At 33.8% G+C, this 19,819-nt stretch overlaps 1 protein-coding gene across 1 annotated transcript in view; it reads left to right on the forward strand.

Moving 5' to 3' along the window:
* The window catches only part of LOC115233760 (discoidin domain-containing receptor 2-like), a 75,377-nt gene extending 55,558 nt beyond the window's left edge, over positions 1-19,819 (forward strand). Inside the window, exons 4-17 of the mRNA XM_029804326.1 lie at positions 214-445; positions 2,952-3,099; positions 8,159-8,323; positions 8,762-8,895; positions 10,228-10,435; positions 11,210-11,305; positions 15,303-15,478; positions 15,547-15,721; positions 15,839-16,101; positions 16,390-16,527; positions 17,060-17,367; positions 17,604-17,838; positions 18,013-18,162; positions 18,478-19,819. Of these exons, the coding sequence (XP_029660186.1) occupies positions 214-445; positions 2,952-3,099; positions 8,159-8,323; positions 8,762-8,895; positions 10,228-10,435; positions 11,210-11,305; positions 15,303-15,478; positions 15,547-15,721; positions 15,839-16,101; positions 16,390-16,527; positions 17,060-17,367; positions 17,604-17,838; positions 18,013-18,162; positions 18,478-18,627 (2,578 nt within the window). The 3' untranslated portion in view covers positions 18,628-19,819. The remainder of the gene's footprint in view (positions 1-213; positions 446-2,951; positions 3,100-8,158; positions 8,324-8,761; positions 8,896-10,227; positions 10,436-11,209; positions 11,306-15,302; positions 15,479-15,546; positions 15,722-15,838; positions 16,102-16,389; positions 16,528-17,059; positions 17,368-17,603; positions 17,839-18,012; positions 18,163-18,477) is intronic.

Genomic DNA, 19,819 nt, shown 5'->3' on the forward strand with positions numbered 1-19,819 from the left:
TATAATGTTATATTTATATATACATTATATATATAATGTTTTATTTATAAGGTGTATAGTTACTTTCCAAACACTGTATATAAAGATATATAAATTTATTATCAGAAAAAAAAAATTGTTGGAAAAACCTCTCGTATTTTTATAAAATTGAGTCATAGATGTTAGTTGTATGGAGAGAGATATCTCTAGAGAGCACACTAATATTTTACACAGACTCCGGAAGGAAACCGCCGGCGGTGCTTGGTGCCCAAAAAGCCAAATAGAGAAAGGGGTATACGAATGGCTTCAAGTCGATCTACATGGTGCTCACGTCGTTACCGGTGTGCAGACACAGGGCCGTTACGATCACGGTCGCGGTCAGGAGTATGTTGAGGGTTATACAATAGAATATCGACGTCCTGGCTTCGCTCAGTGGCGCCGATATAAGCGCTTGAACAACATAGAGGTAAGGCAAGACTGGCACATTTGTTGATAGTCTCTATAAGGAATAAGTTGAGCCCAATTTGCCGAGCTTATCGTTCCCTATTGTTGGCGGTTTTTGGTTAATTAACTGGCATTGAGAACAAAGTCGATCACTACGTTTTGCTCTAATAAATCAATGTAAGAATAAATTAATAAAAAGACAGTCTGGGTGATTATTTTTAATACTAATTTAATTATAATAAGTTTTCAATTATTAATTTTTTATTAATGTTTAATTATTTTATTAAGCAATTATTTAGAATAAATTAATATAAAAAGACAGTCTGGGTGATTATTTTTAATACTAATTTAATTATAATAAGTTTTCAATTATTAATTTTTTATTAATGTTTAATTATTTTATTAAGCAATTATTTTAATATGGCCAATATATATATGTATGTTGATCTTATATATAAATTAGAATATGTGCAACATATATAAAATATTCTTTGAATAGTGTATTGTGGGAAAGCAAATGATTGTAGAATTTAATTGCAACAAACATTCAATTGTAGAACGTTTCACCTGAGAACCTGTCGTGCACAGATTATTTGAAGTTTACGCTGTGTCTCAATTGGAACAAACTCAAACAAATCTACGTAAACGATACGCTCATAGAACAAAACTACAAAATCGATTGGAAACACTCTCACGTGCTCTCGTGTCGAATTGAAATTTTATTTCAATTGAAATACAGGAGACTTCGAGTTGCGCGAAGTCGCTTGTTCGTAAAGTCATAGTTAGAACTCTACTTGGCACTCCCTTAACGATGCTTAATTGATGGAGCTTTTCTTATGCCAATTAATTAACCGTGAGAAAATTTTATCGTGGCTTAATGCTTCTTGCAGAAAATTACGTGCAAAAATAGATGATAAATTTCTTGTTTTATTAAGATACTATATCTTTATATAAGATGCTATTAGACAGATAATTGTGTATGTATTGGATGTTCTCTAAGAAATTTGAGAACAATTTTATTTTCACGATTTATGTATTCTCAAATTTTATTTTATCAAAATGCTTGCACAAAATATATATTATAATTTAATTAATAATTTAAGTAATATAGAACTTTTTTATTCATCATTATCACGTAAAAAATCGATAAGCTTTTACCAATTATCTCTCAAAAATAAGTTTAAAGAAAATATATATTTTTCTACAGTAACATCAAGATCCTTTTGTTTTACGATCAATCGGATCGCCATATTCCTCCCTTTGAGTTCGATTTTGCGAAGTGTTCCTTCGCAGGATCCAGCCGAGAAACAGGGAAGTGAGAAACGGCAATCGATAAGCGATCTACTCCTGTGCTGGAATTGCACGTAACGTCTTCGTACCGTATAACGTATGGTTAAGCGTCGCTAAAAGTGCAACTTCCCCTTTTCGAGAGCTAGACATTTCCAGCCCTGCCTTTTCCCATCTCTGCGCGAACTTCCTCTCCTTTCCTCGAATATCGCGTTCAAGATTGAATCACGCATCGCTGCCTTCGACATTGCGCGTTTCTATTGTAGAATTATTTCTATCGCGCTCCGTTTGGTACCGCGTTCAATGTTGTAACCCTTATATATATATGTTATTAAGTATCTCATCGTATGTATAAAATTTTATATGATTATAAATATATAATAATTGTATAATATAATAATAAACGATGAGATCAATGATAACAGATTTATGACGTTTAATTTGATAACAGATGTAAATAATCTTTATATTTTCGTATATTTTGAGATGAATACTTCATATATTGTGCAATACATTTATTTTATTACATAAAACAGTAGTTAATAATTTACTGTGTTATCGATACACAATATGATTGATCGTGAAATGTAGAATAAAGTTGATTTAATAGCATAATCGTTGCATTATATATGCATTGAACAATCTTTTTAATAAATATCTATGTGATATGATAATAAAACTGAAATAAAATTAGATAAAATATAGCATCGCAGACAATTTTATACATAATTAATTATGTTACTATCTTCTATTCAACGAAGATTCATAGCTCAAAATTTTATCGGAAAATTCATATTTAGCGCGATGTGTCGAATGCATTATCGTTGACATAACGTGTGACTGTCATTAATATCCGATCGCATATTTCCATTTAAGACATCTAACGTCACTGTGCATATTCAGATGATCATATACATTCGCAGCATCATATTAACCGACTCCAAAATTGAAATGTCTATAAGTATTAAAATTTTCAGACTGATTGTGAGTGTCCATCACTATTATTTCAATCATATCAACGCAGTATGGTCTTTGCGATAACAGTCACACCATCAAATCCGCAGCTGTTTGAAAAGAATCATCCTCTTCTTGTCAACGCTAAATAAAAAAATCTTCCTTTCATAAAGTGACATTGTTGTCAGTCAAGAAACTGATCCTCCTGACAATTGAAGCGTGAAAAATCGCTAATTTTATTCCTTCACATTTACTGTTTTATTAATACGTATTACACTGTTCTACAGGTCTTGGTCGGCAACAGCGACACCTCCACCGTTGTATCGCACAATCTAGTTCCACCTATTTTTGCTAGCCAAATCAGGATCCTACCGCATTCCGAGCATAGACGTACAGTCTGCCTTCGCATCGAGCTCAAAGGATGCCGGGACACGAGTAAGTATTTTATATACGCACGAGAAAGAAATCTAGTTGTGCGAGAGAGAAACCATCTCTTTTCTACTAATAATATAATTTTGAACATAATCTATATCTTGGTAAAATAAACAAAATAATGTTAAATGTGATTGCTTATATTATTAAGAAATATGTTTCATATTATACTTTTATAATGAAAGCAGTATAATTGTAGCGATGATTAGCACGATGATGACAATTGTCGATAATATTATGTTCATCAAAAACGTTTTTATGCGAATAAGCAAATGTTTCCATTATCCATCACATCCCGTCAGATAAATTTTTGCATGCGAAATGATTGTTATGCATAGCGAACTCATTTGGATATTGCAAAACCAAATTATTAAAAATTACACAACTGAGGTAATTCACGTCGGATATTATTATTAGCTCATGGATATTAAAGTTATTTCTGTCTTACTAATAAATTAATAAGCACAACAAACAAAACAAAAACAACATTAATTTGCAAATATGATTTTTGTTTGTAATTCTCGAACGTAAGTATTATGATACGTCACATGTTTTATTACGAATCCGTTTCTTAAAAAAGCATTAAAATCGATTAGTCAAAATTATCGAAATTTCTTGTTGCATTTTTTTCGTGATGTTGATTGATTGTATCAAATCAAATCATTGAACAATTTCGTTGAGTGTTTGAAATTGTGGATATTTAAGATCTCGGAACCATATATGTAATTGTGTAGCACATGATTGCACGAGAATGATGCAACGATGCTTGAGTAGGCATCGATTAATTTTCAAATTGCAATTTCATTCGATTTGCCGAGACGTATTGAAACGGCTAAAGGTAGGGTACCGATGGGTCTAACTACAGTACTAGATCTCATTAATGTAACGTAATAGCGTTATACGGACAAACTCGCTAAATCGACTTGATACATTTGTTTTCGACCTAGTTCCAACAACCGTAATGTCTCTTATACGTAGAATCAATGCATCATTAACGCTCGTATGATAAACGAGCACATTACGCGAAGACAATAAGAAGTTGCCAAACAAAGACAATTTAAAAATTCCCTGACTTCTCTCGATTTTCTTAAAGGCCTTACTCTTTAAATGAATAAAACTTTTTTTAAAAAAGTCAAACAAAGCTGTGAGTAAACAAAAGGAAAATACAAAGAGTACATATGACAAATATAATCGTATTATTTCCATTTTTAATTAATGATAATTAGAGTATATTAATGAAAATATATTAATATATATTAATGAAATCTATCAATTTATTATCAATAAAACAATTCTTTATTTAATCTCTACATATATTAAGATAGTAAATTGAAAGAAAAGAAATACTAAAAAGTTTCTTCTAATTTTTCCCAATATTTTCATCTCATCTCAAATTTTTCTCAGTTTTTACTTTAGACTTGTAGCATTTCTGAATAACATTTGAAGCATGCCAGCATTTTAATTTATTTTCTCTCCGAGCTCTTAGCTTTGATCTAACAAAGTAACGAATGTTAAGTATTCGTGACGCATACGACACTCATTCCCATAATTTATATACAGGTGCGTGGGTTATATGTAACAAACATGCTGCGCGCTACCACAATGCTATTTACATAAATTTGCATACAGTTTCTTTTCTCGTTCGTGTTACTTTACCCGGCTCCTAAAAAAAAAATTCAAGACATAATTTTATATAAATTCTGCAAAGCTACGCGAGCGCAAAGCTTGAATGAAAGCTATACATATTATAGATTAATAAACAATCGTTTTTTAGCGGGATTATAATACTTAATAATAAATAAATAAATAAAAATTTGTTCTCTACATTTAAATGAACAATCTCAGACTTTAATATACATATATAATATATTTGTAATACTTATTTATCTCATTATTCGCGTATGTGAATATGTATTTCTTTATTCTACATTTTTCTATTATTCTAGAATGATGATATAACACAAAGAATCCCGTTGAAAAATTCCTCATTATCTGCTAACAGCAAAAGCATTCCGGTTTCAAGTAAAAAGCTAAGTATCGTCGGAATATGTGTTTTATGTCAAGAAAAAGAGCCGTGCAAATTCAACCGGTAATATTATACAAAGCAAGACAAAACGGGAAACGCAAAAAATCATTAACCATAAAAGAGCTTCATCTCTTTATTCTGTTTAACGTAAACCGTTATTTACATTTTCCAAAAAAATATATGAGAATAGGTGAATAAAAGAACGTTCAAACATTGAATTAATTAGTGATGAGATTAAAAAAAGAATTTATAAAAATTTTTTTAGATACGTATATAACGAAGAGTTTATCGTTATATATTTTAGTAAATATTTTATATATTAAAATTTTCTATTATAACTTTTTTTTATCAGATAGAATTCTATTTATAACATATGGTTTATCTGCATACTCTGTAGATTTTATTGCCTTCACGATATTTTTCGATTGTATCATTTAAGATAAGTATATATAACCAGCAAATATCGATGATATATCGTTGATTACCTCAAGAGCCGAATAATCCCAATAATTTTCATACACAATCTCTGCATCTTTATTATCAATATCTATAGCCAGGAGAGGGATATTTGCATAAATCATTTTTCTGGGTCGCCAATATCCAACAACAAGAACGCACACACGTTCGTACAATGGCATACGTATATAGCTAACGTTGTAGTGCGGTAAAACGGCGACATGAGAGCTTTCGCGCTATAAGAAGTATTCGGAGCGTGTGAGATCGAGCCCGACTTGGGCGGGTATGCCGGATTTATGGAAGCCGTGCACGGCATCTGGTTAAAACAACGTTGATGCCCTACCCCGAGCCGGCGAACACGAACAATTACTCCCGAATCGTGGGCAATACGGCCTACTCGGTCAACGTAATACAGAATCCATAACAGAATTCCTCATCTCTGATATTGACATTCGCGATCTGGCACAACACAAGTGTGCTAAATCCCAGCTAATAAAGCGCGATCGAAACGGTATTATTTACTACGCTTATGATGTTGCTAGAACGATTACTCGAGCAATTTATATCCAATATTATGCAAAGAATTATATGTCGCGAATTTTTGACAATTATTACATAGAATATGTCACAATCTATGTAAAGAAAGCTTTTTGCGAGATAAATTTCAAAAACGCGAATAGTTTGCAAAACCATATTCTTCTAACTACATTTTTAGGTGAATTCTGTTTTAATAAAATTTTACTTTAATGTTTATAAAAATAATGGAAAAAATAATGGAAAAAAATATGAGAAATTTGTAATAAATGATGTCCCTTGTTAATTGCAAGAAAATTTGTTATTGAAATTAAGATTGCAAATAGTGAAATAGCATTAATTGTGCATTAATTTTATATGCAAAATACAAAGATAAGTTATTTCAAGTTTATATCTCCCCCTTTCTTTCTTTTACAGAAGATAAAACTCGGTCTAATGTAAGAATAATCTACATAAAAATTAGTTAATCGTTGACTTCTCACATGTGCCTGCAAAAAGTTATATTAACACGAAACTTGTTAGGAATTGCACTTTGCTGGGAAATTGCTCTAACGATCCCAATGAAAATTCACAATAATTTCGGACCGCCGACGGGAAGAAGATTGTCAGAGCAGATTAGATTAACTGATTGCCAGATTACAGAGTAGAGTCCCTGTAAGAGCAATGTTTCTGACGCGTGCTGAAATACGGCGTCCTTTAATTCGTACTTTCAAAAATGGCAGGAATATCAGCGACACATCGATGAAATGTTCACCAGTTTACACGAACGATCCTCGAGCACGTGAAAAGTGCACGCCAAGAGGTGACTTTGTTGCTCAAATTGCGGATTAATTTGACTCGCTATTTATTCCCTTATCGTCAACTTATCAACGTCACTGCTGCAACCTTACAATTTTGGATGTCTCTATGCCCGGACTATATATATACACATTTCTATATATATATAATAAATGTAATATACTTTTTAATTTATCGTCAACTCTAAAACATAGTATTACATCTTTTCTGATATTTTGCTTACCTATAATTCTTAGAAAAATAAAATTTAGGAGCGCGAAGCTTGATTAAGAGGACGAGCATTATATTCGAGAACGGGGTCGAGCTCTTATTTTCATATAATCGTACAATCGTACAATTCCTAGTATGATTCTTATATAGTAGATGCCAGTTGCAGAACAGCCGCATGGCGACGAGGCGTTACGTTGTTCTAAGTAAAATTATTATCTCGGCGTCATCCACGTGACACGGAATCAGGCGAAGGTACGTTGACCAAAACTGGCTTGACCACATCGCGTGACAACGACGGCCGGCCGCACACCGTATATATACCGTGAAATATTAAGAGTAGTTAAGCGATTTTGAACACGACATGGCAAAGTGGGCGCACCGCGCCATTTTTGCGGTCCGTTATTAATTTCCTCGCTACGAAAATCCAACCGTCCGTTCCCTGCGGACGGCCGCCCGACCGCCCCCGCCAACCAAGTTGTTTTAATTAATTTTAATTGATTAGTTTTAACTAAGCTCCTTCCGCTACGGCACTTCACGGCACGTTATTAAGCAACGACACTTCATTTTCGAAGTGTATCCAAGAACTAGAGCAAAGCGCTGCTTAATATACGGTAAATTTTCATAAAATATAGTGTGAAAAATAATTCCTTTTTATTTTCAATTATTATTGTAATAATCAGTGTAATAAGGAGCTTACACAAAAAAAGATATCGCATCTTTTAAAATCGAAGACATATACATATAAAAGGATTTAGATAATTGTCCATCGAGATATATCTCCTATCTCGGTAAAATATTTGTATTGTAAGATGCACGCATACACACTCTTATTTTATATACTTTTATTTGAAAGTTCCAAAACAACACGCAATCATTTAGCGTAGAGAAGAGAAAAAGAACATCAACGAGAGACAAAACACAGCTAATAGCACACTACAAAGTCAGGTGTAACGTAAAAGTTTGAGAGAGACGAGTGTGTTTTAAAAGAAAACTACTGTCGTACAGCGGTAGTCACGCGAAAAGTTTCTTCTGTTTTAGGTGGCATCATAAGCTACACTACACCAGATGCTTCCATATCGGATCTCATTGATATCTCGTACGATGGTGAGAAGCAGAATAATTTATTGACGAATGGCTTAGGCTGTTTAGTCGATGGCGAGGTCGGCGCGGATAATTACAAGCTGAACTTAGGAAATGGAAAAGGTAATCGGTGGGTGGATACACGTGCGGAAATGCCAATCTGAAGATATCTTTTAATAACTATCTATTAAGACCGTATCGGGCAAACTTTATTCGTTCCAGTCGAAAAAGTCCACGATTTTTGTATTCGATGATCACGCGATCCATTGAAAATATAATATTTCGCCCGCATTCAACATGCTTCCATTGTCGAAAGCTTCGCTCTCAACGTATTTTAATTACGTTTCGTAACTTTGTTGCGTGAATTCAAAGTGAAAAGTTTATCTTTCGTGATATAAACTTTCTCCTTTTACGTTTTGCTGTCAATAAGGGTAACTTTAAGAAATTATTGCCACGTATAAACTTTTGTAACGCAATTGTATTTGTTTACTGTCATAGAGAATTACAACAAAGTACAGTTTATTGCGTTTTCTATGAACGTTTTTCCTTTATTGGCTTCAGGCTCGGGTTGGGTTGCTTGGCTTCGTGATGCCTTCGAGAAGAACTTTGTGGAGCTCATTTTCGAGTTCGAGGCACCGTTGATCTTCGAAGCCGTGCACATCTATACTAACAATTATTTCTCATTGGACGTGCAGGTAATCTTCAATTCATTTTTGCGTTTTCAATTTGTTTTCTACTCACGCACTTTCATAAACCCTTCTTTCAAAGAAGAAATTAAACATTTAACGACAATTTGTTTAATAACATATATATACGTATAACATTTTGCAAAATAATCATTATTTTTGCAACAATACGCATTTTCACTCATTAAAATATCTAAAATTTTTAAATATGTTTTCGAAAACGTCTGTATCTCTCTAAATCTTAAATTATGTATATGTAAACTAAACAAAAACTACCATAATGCGAAACACTGATGAAACGTTTCAAGACATGATAGGATTTGACGAATGTATTTATTAAGATTTTCATCAATTTCATTAAAAGGATTTAAATGATGATTAAATGATTATTGCTTTCTGATGAATTATGAATGAAACAATTATACTCTATTATCTACTACTATTATCATTGGAAATGTCAATTAAGATGATGCCAATTAGATGTCTTTAAAGACGAAACAGAATATTCATGACAAGAGAAATATATTACCTCTTTTGTATTATAGATGCCATTTATAGATAGCAGTTTGCAACGTACATTATAAATGACATGATTAATGATTTATTACATAGTGACAGTTATAATATTTCTTTGATGTCAATGCCCTCACACAGTCTGTGGCACAAAGGAATTTTTACTGTATCAAAGTGCATTGACCACAAACTATCACAATAAAAACGAATGTAACCACACAATAAAAAGAAGCTTCAGCACATCTTCTTTTTTCAAAGTATATTGAATATTACAAGAATTCTTTTTCTCTCTCTCTCTCTCTCTCTCTCGTCCTCTCTCTTTCTTTCCTTTTTCTATAAATTTTTTAGAAAGAAGATTTAAAAGTAAAGTATTAATATTTTTCACTTTTCATATAGAAAAATTCTTTCTTTTACGTCTTTTAAAAAATTGAAGTTTCTTCTTCACCTCTCAAGCTATTCTTCAAAAATAGTATACATATTTCAATACGAGGTTGGTTTGCAACAACAGGTATTTTCAAAGGCGGCTATATGGTTCAGCACCGATGGGATAAAAAGAAGCTTCAGCACATCTTCTTTTTTCAAAGTATATTGAATATTACAAGAATTCTTTTTCTCTCTCTCTCTCTCTCGTCCTCTCTCTTTCTTTCCTTTTTCTATAAATTTTTTAGAAAGAAGATTTAAAAGTAAAGTATTAATATTTTTCACTTTTCATATAGAAAAATTCTTTCTTTTACGTCTTTTAAAGAATTGAAGTTTCTTCTTCACCTCTCAAGCTATTCTTCAAAAATAGTATACATATTTCAATACGAGGTTGGTTTGCAACAACAGGTATTTTCAAAGGCGGCTATATGGTTCAGCACCGATGGGAACACCTATGAAGACGAGCCGTTGCTTTATTCTTATATACCGGACTTAGTGCTGGAGAATGCACGAAACGTTTCAATTGGTCTTCATGGACGACAAGGAAATCTTCTCAAGCTACATCTGTACTTCGCCGCACGATGGATCATAATCAGCGAAGTGACGTTCGACGCAAGTAAGCTTTTTCTGCCTCTGTAACATTTTATGGAACAGCGAGACAAACAATAAGTTTTTACATTACTCTTTTCGTGTCGCATTGTAAGAAACAGTCTGTCATGTTCTTCTAGAGATCCCGCGAGTTTCCTTGGACGCCTTGTATATTATTTGACCTGACCTAAATATGACCTGAATGACAAGAAGAACTTATACACATAAACGAGCGCATATTCAACCGTAATTCACAGAGATTATGATGCTTCAAAAAATCTTGTAATGAACGGATGTTATAATTCCCGCTGAATTATCTCGTTCTCCTTTGCATGCATCCATCGACTTCAATTACCGTTTAATAACCATCACATCTTCGTCTCGAATATCCGCGGCCGTATTTTTCCAATTTTATCGCACTAATGACCATTTGAATTAACGATGTCGATATGTAACACGCGTACGATAATCCCATTTAAATCTCTACGCGGATATGCACGCGAAATGTATAATATTTCTCGATTACCGATATACATAATAAGACCGAAAAAAATTTTTTATTATTTTCCACTTTTAAAATAATAACAAAAATTACGTAAAAACATTTCGCATTTCTTGCTTTCTTAAAATAAAGTATGATCTTAATTTCTATAATTAATATAATAATATTAATTATGTGTGTGTTTTCTTTTAACACACGATTTGAGGCGAAGATTAATATAGTTTCCTCTATTATTTTAATAATTTTAATGATCCACATTTGAAGACATTTGCATTTTATACGGCTATTTTCCGCTTTCAGCAAATCCCTACGAAAACGCTACTGAAGAGGCTGCGTCCGAGTTCAGCAACCGAGAAATTCCAGTCAACCCCGAAGTGGATCTCAACTTACAAACGAGTAAGTAACTTACCGAGAGTGGCATTTAATTCGTATCAATCTCGTTCTAATTAAGCACTGGGTACTAGAAACTTTTCATTTCTCGTACCGCATGCTTCTAAGTAGACGGCTATAAATTCACGAGAATACTTCATATATTTAATATCTTATATTTTATTTGTGCATCGCACAATCTCGAGCGCTTCTCACGTCGTTAGATTACATAATAATACTTTGTGTGCTTGCACGCACGCTTATTTTAAATATTTAAGATCAAATTTTAAAATTTAACCATCGCCAGTTGAAAATTAATTTCGTATTTAATTATTGGGTAGATTTGTACACCAATATATGTATAATCACAAGTAAAATTATTTATTGATTATTTAAAGCAACTTACATTAACTGTGACGTTTCTATGTTTTATTAATAATCTTGTGTATATTGAACTTAACCTTTGGAACTTAGGCAGCATCTGAAAGTTTAAACCTTAATTAATACGTAAATAGTCAACATATAATAAAGATAAGTATTTATCGTCAAGAAAATGTAAAAATTTAAAAATATTTCATAAGCTCACTTATGAAGTGCGTGTTTATCTTACTAAAATAAAAAAAAATCTATTATAATTTATTTTTAAAATATCATTATTTTAAATAATTATTTTTTACTTACATTCTTGATAATTTGATTCATTATTTCTAATATTTATGAAAATTCTATCTTTACCTGCTCAAGTATTATGTATCACACACATATAATATGTAGATTCAGATAATTAAATACATATAATTGAATTAAAAAATCCTCAAATATGCAACACGCGTATTCAGTCCATTTTGAAATTACACGACATTTATTCAGCTAGCTTTATAAGCTAAGCGAAGCCGTTACTCTTTGCCAAGAAGAAGATGCGATTAGGAAAGGTCATTGTCCGACGAATAGAAGAGAAAGAAATGCAGCTACATTTTGTAATTTACGTAGCAACTCCCTCGTAATGTAAACAATTAGTCGGGTTAAGAGTTAGTGTTTGAGAAAAAAAGAGAAAAGTGAAGTTGACTCTGGCATAATTACATATATCTCGTAATTTGTGTCAACAACAAATCTTACGCTGCATTTTCCACAGACCGCAAGACAAATTAAAAATATGTATTTCCCGCTTAAGTTATTGAATGTATTATAATCAAAAGAATTGCTCATCCAGATGAAAAATTAAAAGCCGTAGTATAGAGACCGATAAATAGAAGTAAGGAATATTGACAAGAATATTATACGTATAGGCGCGGTAAATTCTGACATATTAAAGTATTTTTAGTTGGAACACAATTTATACACGTTTCTATTTATAATTTATACACACATAGTTTTAATCTAAGCCACAGTTTTTTCCGATACGGGGAACAAACAATTACATTAGCTTTTTCATCCGCGCGATATGTCCCAAAACGTGTGATAAAAGTGCACAGAAACGCTCTTCGGGACTATATTAGAGAAGGGAAAAATAAATAAAACACAATAATTTGTCGCCCGAATAGATGGAGAAGCGTGCATAAATACGGAGAAGAAAATTACGTTACGAAAGGAGGGCGAGAAATGAGAATAAAAAATGGGAAAAACTTATAGAGCACGGTGGGGAAGAAGATACAGATAACAGGAAATGCAGCAGATAAATGAGGATGCGAGAGGATGTTGGGAAGAAAAAAATACTCGACTGTGGTATAATTACGGTCCTCTGATATACTCCACCGCCAACGAATCCTATCCTCCTATAACCCCCGACGAAAAAATAGACTGAGCACTTTCCCGGGTTTACCATTATAAATAAAGGAAACGCGAACGGTCCTCAAATAAAACAGCCGCGAAATCGCCCACCGCACAAATGCAGCATGCACGCTAAAAAAGATGACACAAGGGAAGGGCGACAAGGAGTAAAAAAAACGAAGTGACTAAAAACAACATGTAAACCGAGCGTCCGCTTTACGGTGGTCTGAATTCAAAAGGACGCGGCAGTGTGTTGTCGCTCTTGCTAATATATATATTTATATTATATAGTTCTTATACACGCAACTTTTTATGTAATTCACGAGTAGAGAAGCTAAAGAAAGAACAACGCTTTCATAATTCAAGCGCCGATATCCGTGCGATCGATTATGCGGATTAGCCAATGTCTGATTCGACAGAACGCAAGGGAGGATTAGAGTCATAAAAGAACAAACGAAATAAGGCAGAGACGAGAAAGAGAGGGAGAGAGAGAAACTGACAGAGCTGTCGACTCGATAATTACATGCCTCTGAGATGGATTGTGCAAACGCCAAGCCTTATTCTTTTCATCCTCCCTTGATTATTGATGTTTCTCCAGTTGACCGCAAATAAAAATGTAGAAGTGAACGTAATTATTTAATCGAAGAAATAATAAAGGTAGACATAAATACACATATTGTAAAACTCTTTTATCTATTATCGTACTCTTGAAATATCAGCAATGTCATTTATATATCGCAGTTGTTAATTAGAATATTAAAAATCCTTTAATGTGTTTATAAATTTAACTACAAAGAATATAAAAATGGTTTGATTTTCTGAATTTTTATTATAAAGAGGGAGGAAACATATCTTAAAGCAAAGTTTTCTCCTTCTATTTTATTTTAATAACAAACTAGATATAATAACTAAAAACTTTCGTAAAATGGGTACTTGCTAAAAGCATGCGGTCTCTATAGATATGCGAATGGGTTAAACAAAATAAGTACTAGATGGAGAAAAAAAAATAAAATCGATGAGTGGTAAGAGTAGTGCCCGGAAAGCGAAAGACTCGGGTTCGATTCCCGATTCAGCCACTTGTACCTCGCATATTTTTTCAGACCCGCAAATGTTGTTTTCTAACAATTATTTGTCGGGCTGAGGAAGTGTGTAAACGCCCTACACAAACACGACAGTGCCGCTGCCACGGAAGAGATGGATGCTTGGTTCGTGCCTCCTCCCGCCTTAAATCCCCCCCTCGCTTCACTCGGTCATGCTCAGATGCAACAACATGTGTCAAAATGACGTTTGGAAATCCTATCGTCCAATACGTGCGATACATTTGCTAAATACATTTTAATGCGCGGATGCAAAGAAAGCAATGATAAGCTGACTGCCACCGCTCGATCGAAAAAGTAGAATAAGCCACGGATACATGTAGGCAATCAGTGTGCTACAATGAAGAAAAAAACAGAGAACCAAAAATTGTATAATAAAAGAGGCAAAAAACTGGGTAAATATCAATAACAACAGACTCCAATGCTACACATGTGCATAGTGCCAAATCGCGAGCACAGTTTTATCTTTTAATAGCATTATCCATTGTCCCCTCAAAAACAAAGAACCGTAAAAAGAATAAAATGAAAACGAGGGAAGCGGGAAAGCGAACGAAGGGTACGCATGAGCATAAGAATGGGAATTAAAAGCGTTTCCGCGCTTCTCCGGCAATTTTCTTTTTCTGTACAATTGCACGATGGAGAGAGGAAGCGTTCATTTAAAATCCAGATTTTTCTCGTCCGCGTTGGTGCTCTTGCGACCATCCCTTCTCGAATTAAGTAAAATTGGCGTTTACAACAATGTCGTCACGGTTTTCCACCTGGCCTATTTTGCGCTTAATCGAAGAAAAGTCACTGCTCGATTTTATCACGCGAGTGACCGTTCGAGGAACTTATTTATTTCCATCACAAAAAAAAGTTACAATCGTATTGCCATGGCTTATTTAAAGCACATGGCACGGACAGTGTACGACAAACGACAAGCTTAGTTTTTGCAATATAATCAATAACAATTGTTAAAAAAGGAATCTCAGCTTAATTTACAATCAATAAAATGGTTCTCCTCGGTTTGAATAATTGTTTTCGATTATTGGTTGGAAAAAAATAAAATCTAGATATAGAGACAAATGTATGCCAAACAAATTTTTTTTGCTGTATTATTCGAATTAAATATTCGACTCAATGAAGTTATATATCCCGCGTATCTCTATAAATTCGTATAGTTACAGCATCAGGAGATGGTCAAGAATATTTGGAGGTACTGATAGGTGTCCTCACTGCCATTATATTGTTGCTCTTATTGGTCTTCTTCATTATCCTATTTCTAAATCGACGACAGAAGCTACAGAGCTCACCGACAGTATTGAAAAATCCATTTGGCTTCGCTATAAATATGAAGGTAAAACAAATTACGCTCGCTTGATATCCCGCGAGACAAATATGTAAACTAAAATTTACGTTTCATAGGGTCTACTTTTAAACTTAACACCTGGTGGAATGCTGACAGCGGAAACTGCTAATCACGTTTCACCTGACGTGCCAGAAGACGTCAGCATACACGAATCACTTACGATGGAACAATTTAATTCGCCGCTCGTCAGTCCGCAATACAAATCTACATACGCGATAGTGGCGAATTCCGGTGAGTATTCATTAGCAGCGTATCGTATATTATTGACAAATCTTAATGAAAAGCGACAAATAAATTGGTCAAAAAATACAAAAAATAAAAAATGATGAGACAGTGGCTTTTTTTTAGAATCTTCGAAGGATTTCGAAAACATAGAAATACCGGAGGAGAATGTGCGACTGGACACAAGACCGGAATCTGCGGTTGGTCCATCTAGCTGTTCCTCGTCACCGACTAACTCGCCGGCTCGTCATTCCCAACATTACAGAACCCTTCAAAGTTATAGCAGTCCAACTAGGAAACTCAATATCGCGGTTACGCCCAATCACCAAAGGGACGTCGATCACGTTCACTCAAAACGCTGGCACACAGCGCCAAAGGAAAAGCACAAGGTACACATTTAGCTGCGTATTTACCATCATACATATACAATTTAACAGTGCATTTGACTGATTGCGCGAGGGCAAAGGAAAAGTACGTTGCATCCACGAAACCGGAAGTCAAACTACCGCTACTTGAAACTCTCTTGACTTCCCGATGCCAGATTGTAATTTAAGTCAGTTTGTTTAACTTGTTGGAATAAATTTATTTTAGAAGTAGAAGTGGATGGGACGCGAGAGCGGGGGTGAGACCGCAAGATTATAGAATGTTCGATAATTAAACGTGCGTCTCATTTATAGATACCAGCACCAGTCATCAGTTGGAATATTGCGCCCAGTATGAACAAACCGTACAAATGCAAGGAAATTGAGCCAACTAATATACCTCGTCAGTGCCTACGAACGACAGAAAAACTTGGCTCGAGAAACATAGGAGAGGTATAATATTCTTTGCGAATTGCACGTTATCGCGTTATAAAAGTTATTCGAGATACCACTTCTATTTTTTTATCTACCATGCTCCAAAGAATTTGAATTTTTCTTCGACGTCCCCTATCGTAATCAAAATTAATTTAATTTACGAAAAAAAACTAAAGAAAAAATATGGTGCAGTTAATCATATATTTGAGATACAGCACGTACAAATGTGCCCGCAGTTACGCATTTCTGAATCTACTTACACCTAATGGCAGTTGCGGGCACGATGGCGAAAAATTCAATTTACATATTTATCTAAACAAACGTATTTTATCTAACCATACGTACACACTCTACTGCAATCTTGCTATATTCGTTTCTCTTGGTAATATTTAGTAATTTCAAACATGTATAAAATAATCAATAAATTTTTATAAATATTTTTATAAATATTTTTTAATGATGCGCAATATAATTAACATTATTGAAATAAAGGAACTGTATGTGCGATATTTTTTACATAAAAAGAAAATATTGAAAATATTGTTTACAGGCTATAATATGCGAGGCTGTCGGTCTAGACGAGGTTGTATCTGACGCTCCCAGATTAGTCGTTGCTCGCGTACCCCTGTGTACCAGCGATATTCGAACAAATAACACAGCCGAACAGATGAGAGAAGTGCGATTTCTGTCGTGTTTATCCGATCCGAATGTGGCACGTGTATTAGGGGTTTGCACCGTCGAGCCAGTGCCATGGACGATTATCGAGTATACAGAACTCGGTGATCTGGCTCATTATCTTCAGTACAGTGTACCACTCACGGGAACGCTCAGGCCAAATTGCAACTTAAAAACCCTCAGGTAAACTTGTACTTAGAATAAAGATTTTCAATTTTTTTTTTTTTTTTTTTTTTGGTCGAAAACTGAACCACTTTTTTGCTTTTATCGGTTAAAAAACTACAAATTATGATAAGAAATGTGTGATATAATATCGCGCCTAAAATATAAAATATAAATCTATCTCTATAAAATAATCACATAAAATATAAAATTTCTTCTTCTACAAAATTTATTTGAGAAATTTTTATTATTTCCAGTCAAAGTTGTCTGCTGTATATGGGAACACAGATAGCATCCGGCATGAGATTCCTTGAATCGAAGAATCTGGTGCATAAAGATTTGGCGGCCAGAAATTGTTTGGTAGGTCGCTCTTACACTGTCAAAGTGACCGACATAGCCATGTGCAGTGATCTTTACAAGAAAGATTACAGCGATATAGGCGGCAGACCCCCCGCACCAATTAGATGGTTACCTTGGGAAAGCATTCTACTAGTAAGACTTTTAAAGTATCTTTTAATTGTTCATGATTATAAAATTAGGCTGTGTATTTTTTCAATTATATAAAAAACGTTCCGCAATTCGCAATTTTAATTTTAATTAAAGATTCTCTAATCAATTTGCAATCAATATTTAGCGAAAACATCAAAATTGCCGTTTAAATTTCAGGATAGGTATACATGCTCGAGTAGTATATGGTCTTTTGCCGTGACACTCTGGGAGGTGATGAGTCTCGCTAGGGAAAAGCCCTTCCAACATCTGTCAAATGATCAAGTTATTCAGAACGCTGAGCATATGTATTACGGAGGAGAGCTACAGGTAAGCGTTCATCTTGGCAATTACTTCATAATTAATCATTTTTCAGAGTTTAATTAAATCTTACTCGAGGATTTAATTTTAATACATTTTAGTACAGGATTTAATTTTAATACATTTTAGTACATTTTTTACAAACTAGCCAAGTATTTTTATTTATTAAGAATACTAAGATATTATAAAAATAATTATTGGCATAGAATGTTCATTTTAATACAATACAATTAGAGTTGTCTATGCAAAAGTCGTGAATAAAAATTTGACGAAGTTTTTTACTTTCCATAGCTTCTTGTTTGTCTTCAAATATTTGTATTTCAGGTACTTCTGCCGAAACCAACAATGTGCCCGGAAGAAGTATATCGGATGATGTGTTCATGTTGGAGAAGAGACGAGACATCGCGACCAAATTTCAAGGATATCTACACGTTCCTCAAGAACATAATAGCAGACTATCGACCCGGTGCATAAATAATCTCGGTTAACTGTGATACAGAATGAACAAATAATCTCTTTGAATATGAACGACAACACGTCGTCGGGAATATTTCAAGCAGGACGGAACGATTTATACGAGATCGTTATACTCGCTTGGCATGACGCCTCGCGAATCAGATTCTCCAGAAATGTACAATCGTTAGTTTTAGACATACGTGTATCGAAGATGTTGGACTTCGTGTCTCTTTTCTCTCGCAGAAAAGTCGACAAACGCAGAGAATTCGCGCTGCAAGCGTAAAGTTCAGAGGCGATTAAAGATTATCACCCAAGCAGATTCTATCGCTCGTAATCTGTTATCCAGACGAAAGTAATGACGATAACGGATATCGTAATATCGAAATGAATGCCAAAGCAGAAAGCACACGAGGAGAGAAATGTATAATTATCGTGCAAGTATTAGATTTATTTTCTTCAGATATTCAAAAATTTTGCTGTTCTTTGACTCGAGTGTATAGTCGCGTCACTTTTGTCTGGACGTCTAATGAAATTTCATTTTCTAGTCATCTATGAATCTTTAATTCTCACGAAAGTGCTATCGTGTACAGTATTCTAGCATAAATAATGTGTAATATGTACGTCACTATGCTCAGTACTGATAAAGTCTATCCATTTGTACATATAAAGTTTAAGTCTTAACGCTAGATAAATGGGAAATTTTTACGGCAGTAGATGTCATGACAGCTGTTTTTTTTTTCCTTTTATGTTGTCTTATTTTATTTATTCTCTTTGTCGTTTAATTCTTCTACAAATTTCACGCAAGAATGGCTCTAATGTAATTATTATTTCGCTTTAAAATTCGTGAATAATGGCGTGAGTTAATGGCTCGATTGTAAAAAGTATCCGTAAAAATAAGCACGAGCAATATTTGAAAAAAATTTAGACGTGTTTAGTGGATTAAATACAGATATTGTGGCATGACATTATTTTGTTAGCTTACCGTCTTATGCCCTAAAAATTTCAGCTAACGATCAGTCAACAATTGTACATTCAGTAGTGAGTACTTATTATTCCATTTTTCTGTTTATAAATTTAAAGTGTACTATATTAAGTGGTGTAGACTTGAAGTATGTTCTTCCCAAGAACGCGTAATATAAATACATATCTTTGCTCGTTTTTATTTAAAACCAGAGAAATGCTAAGAACATCTATATAGTGACAAGTATCA

Source organism: Formica exsecta, unplaced genomic scaffold, assembly GCF_003651465.1.
Source record: "Formica exsecta isolate Colony F162 unplaced genomic scaffold, ASM365146v1 scaffold191, whole genome shotgun sequence".
Taxonomy (NCBI): domain Eukaryota; kingdom Metazoa; phylum Arthropoda; class Insecta; order Hymenoptera; family Formicidae; genus Formica; species Formica exsecta.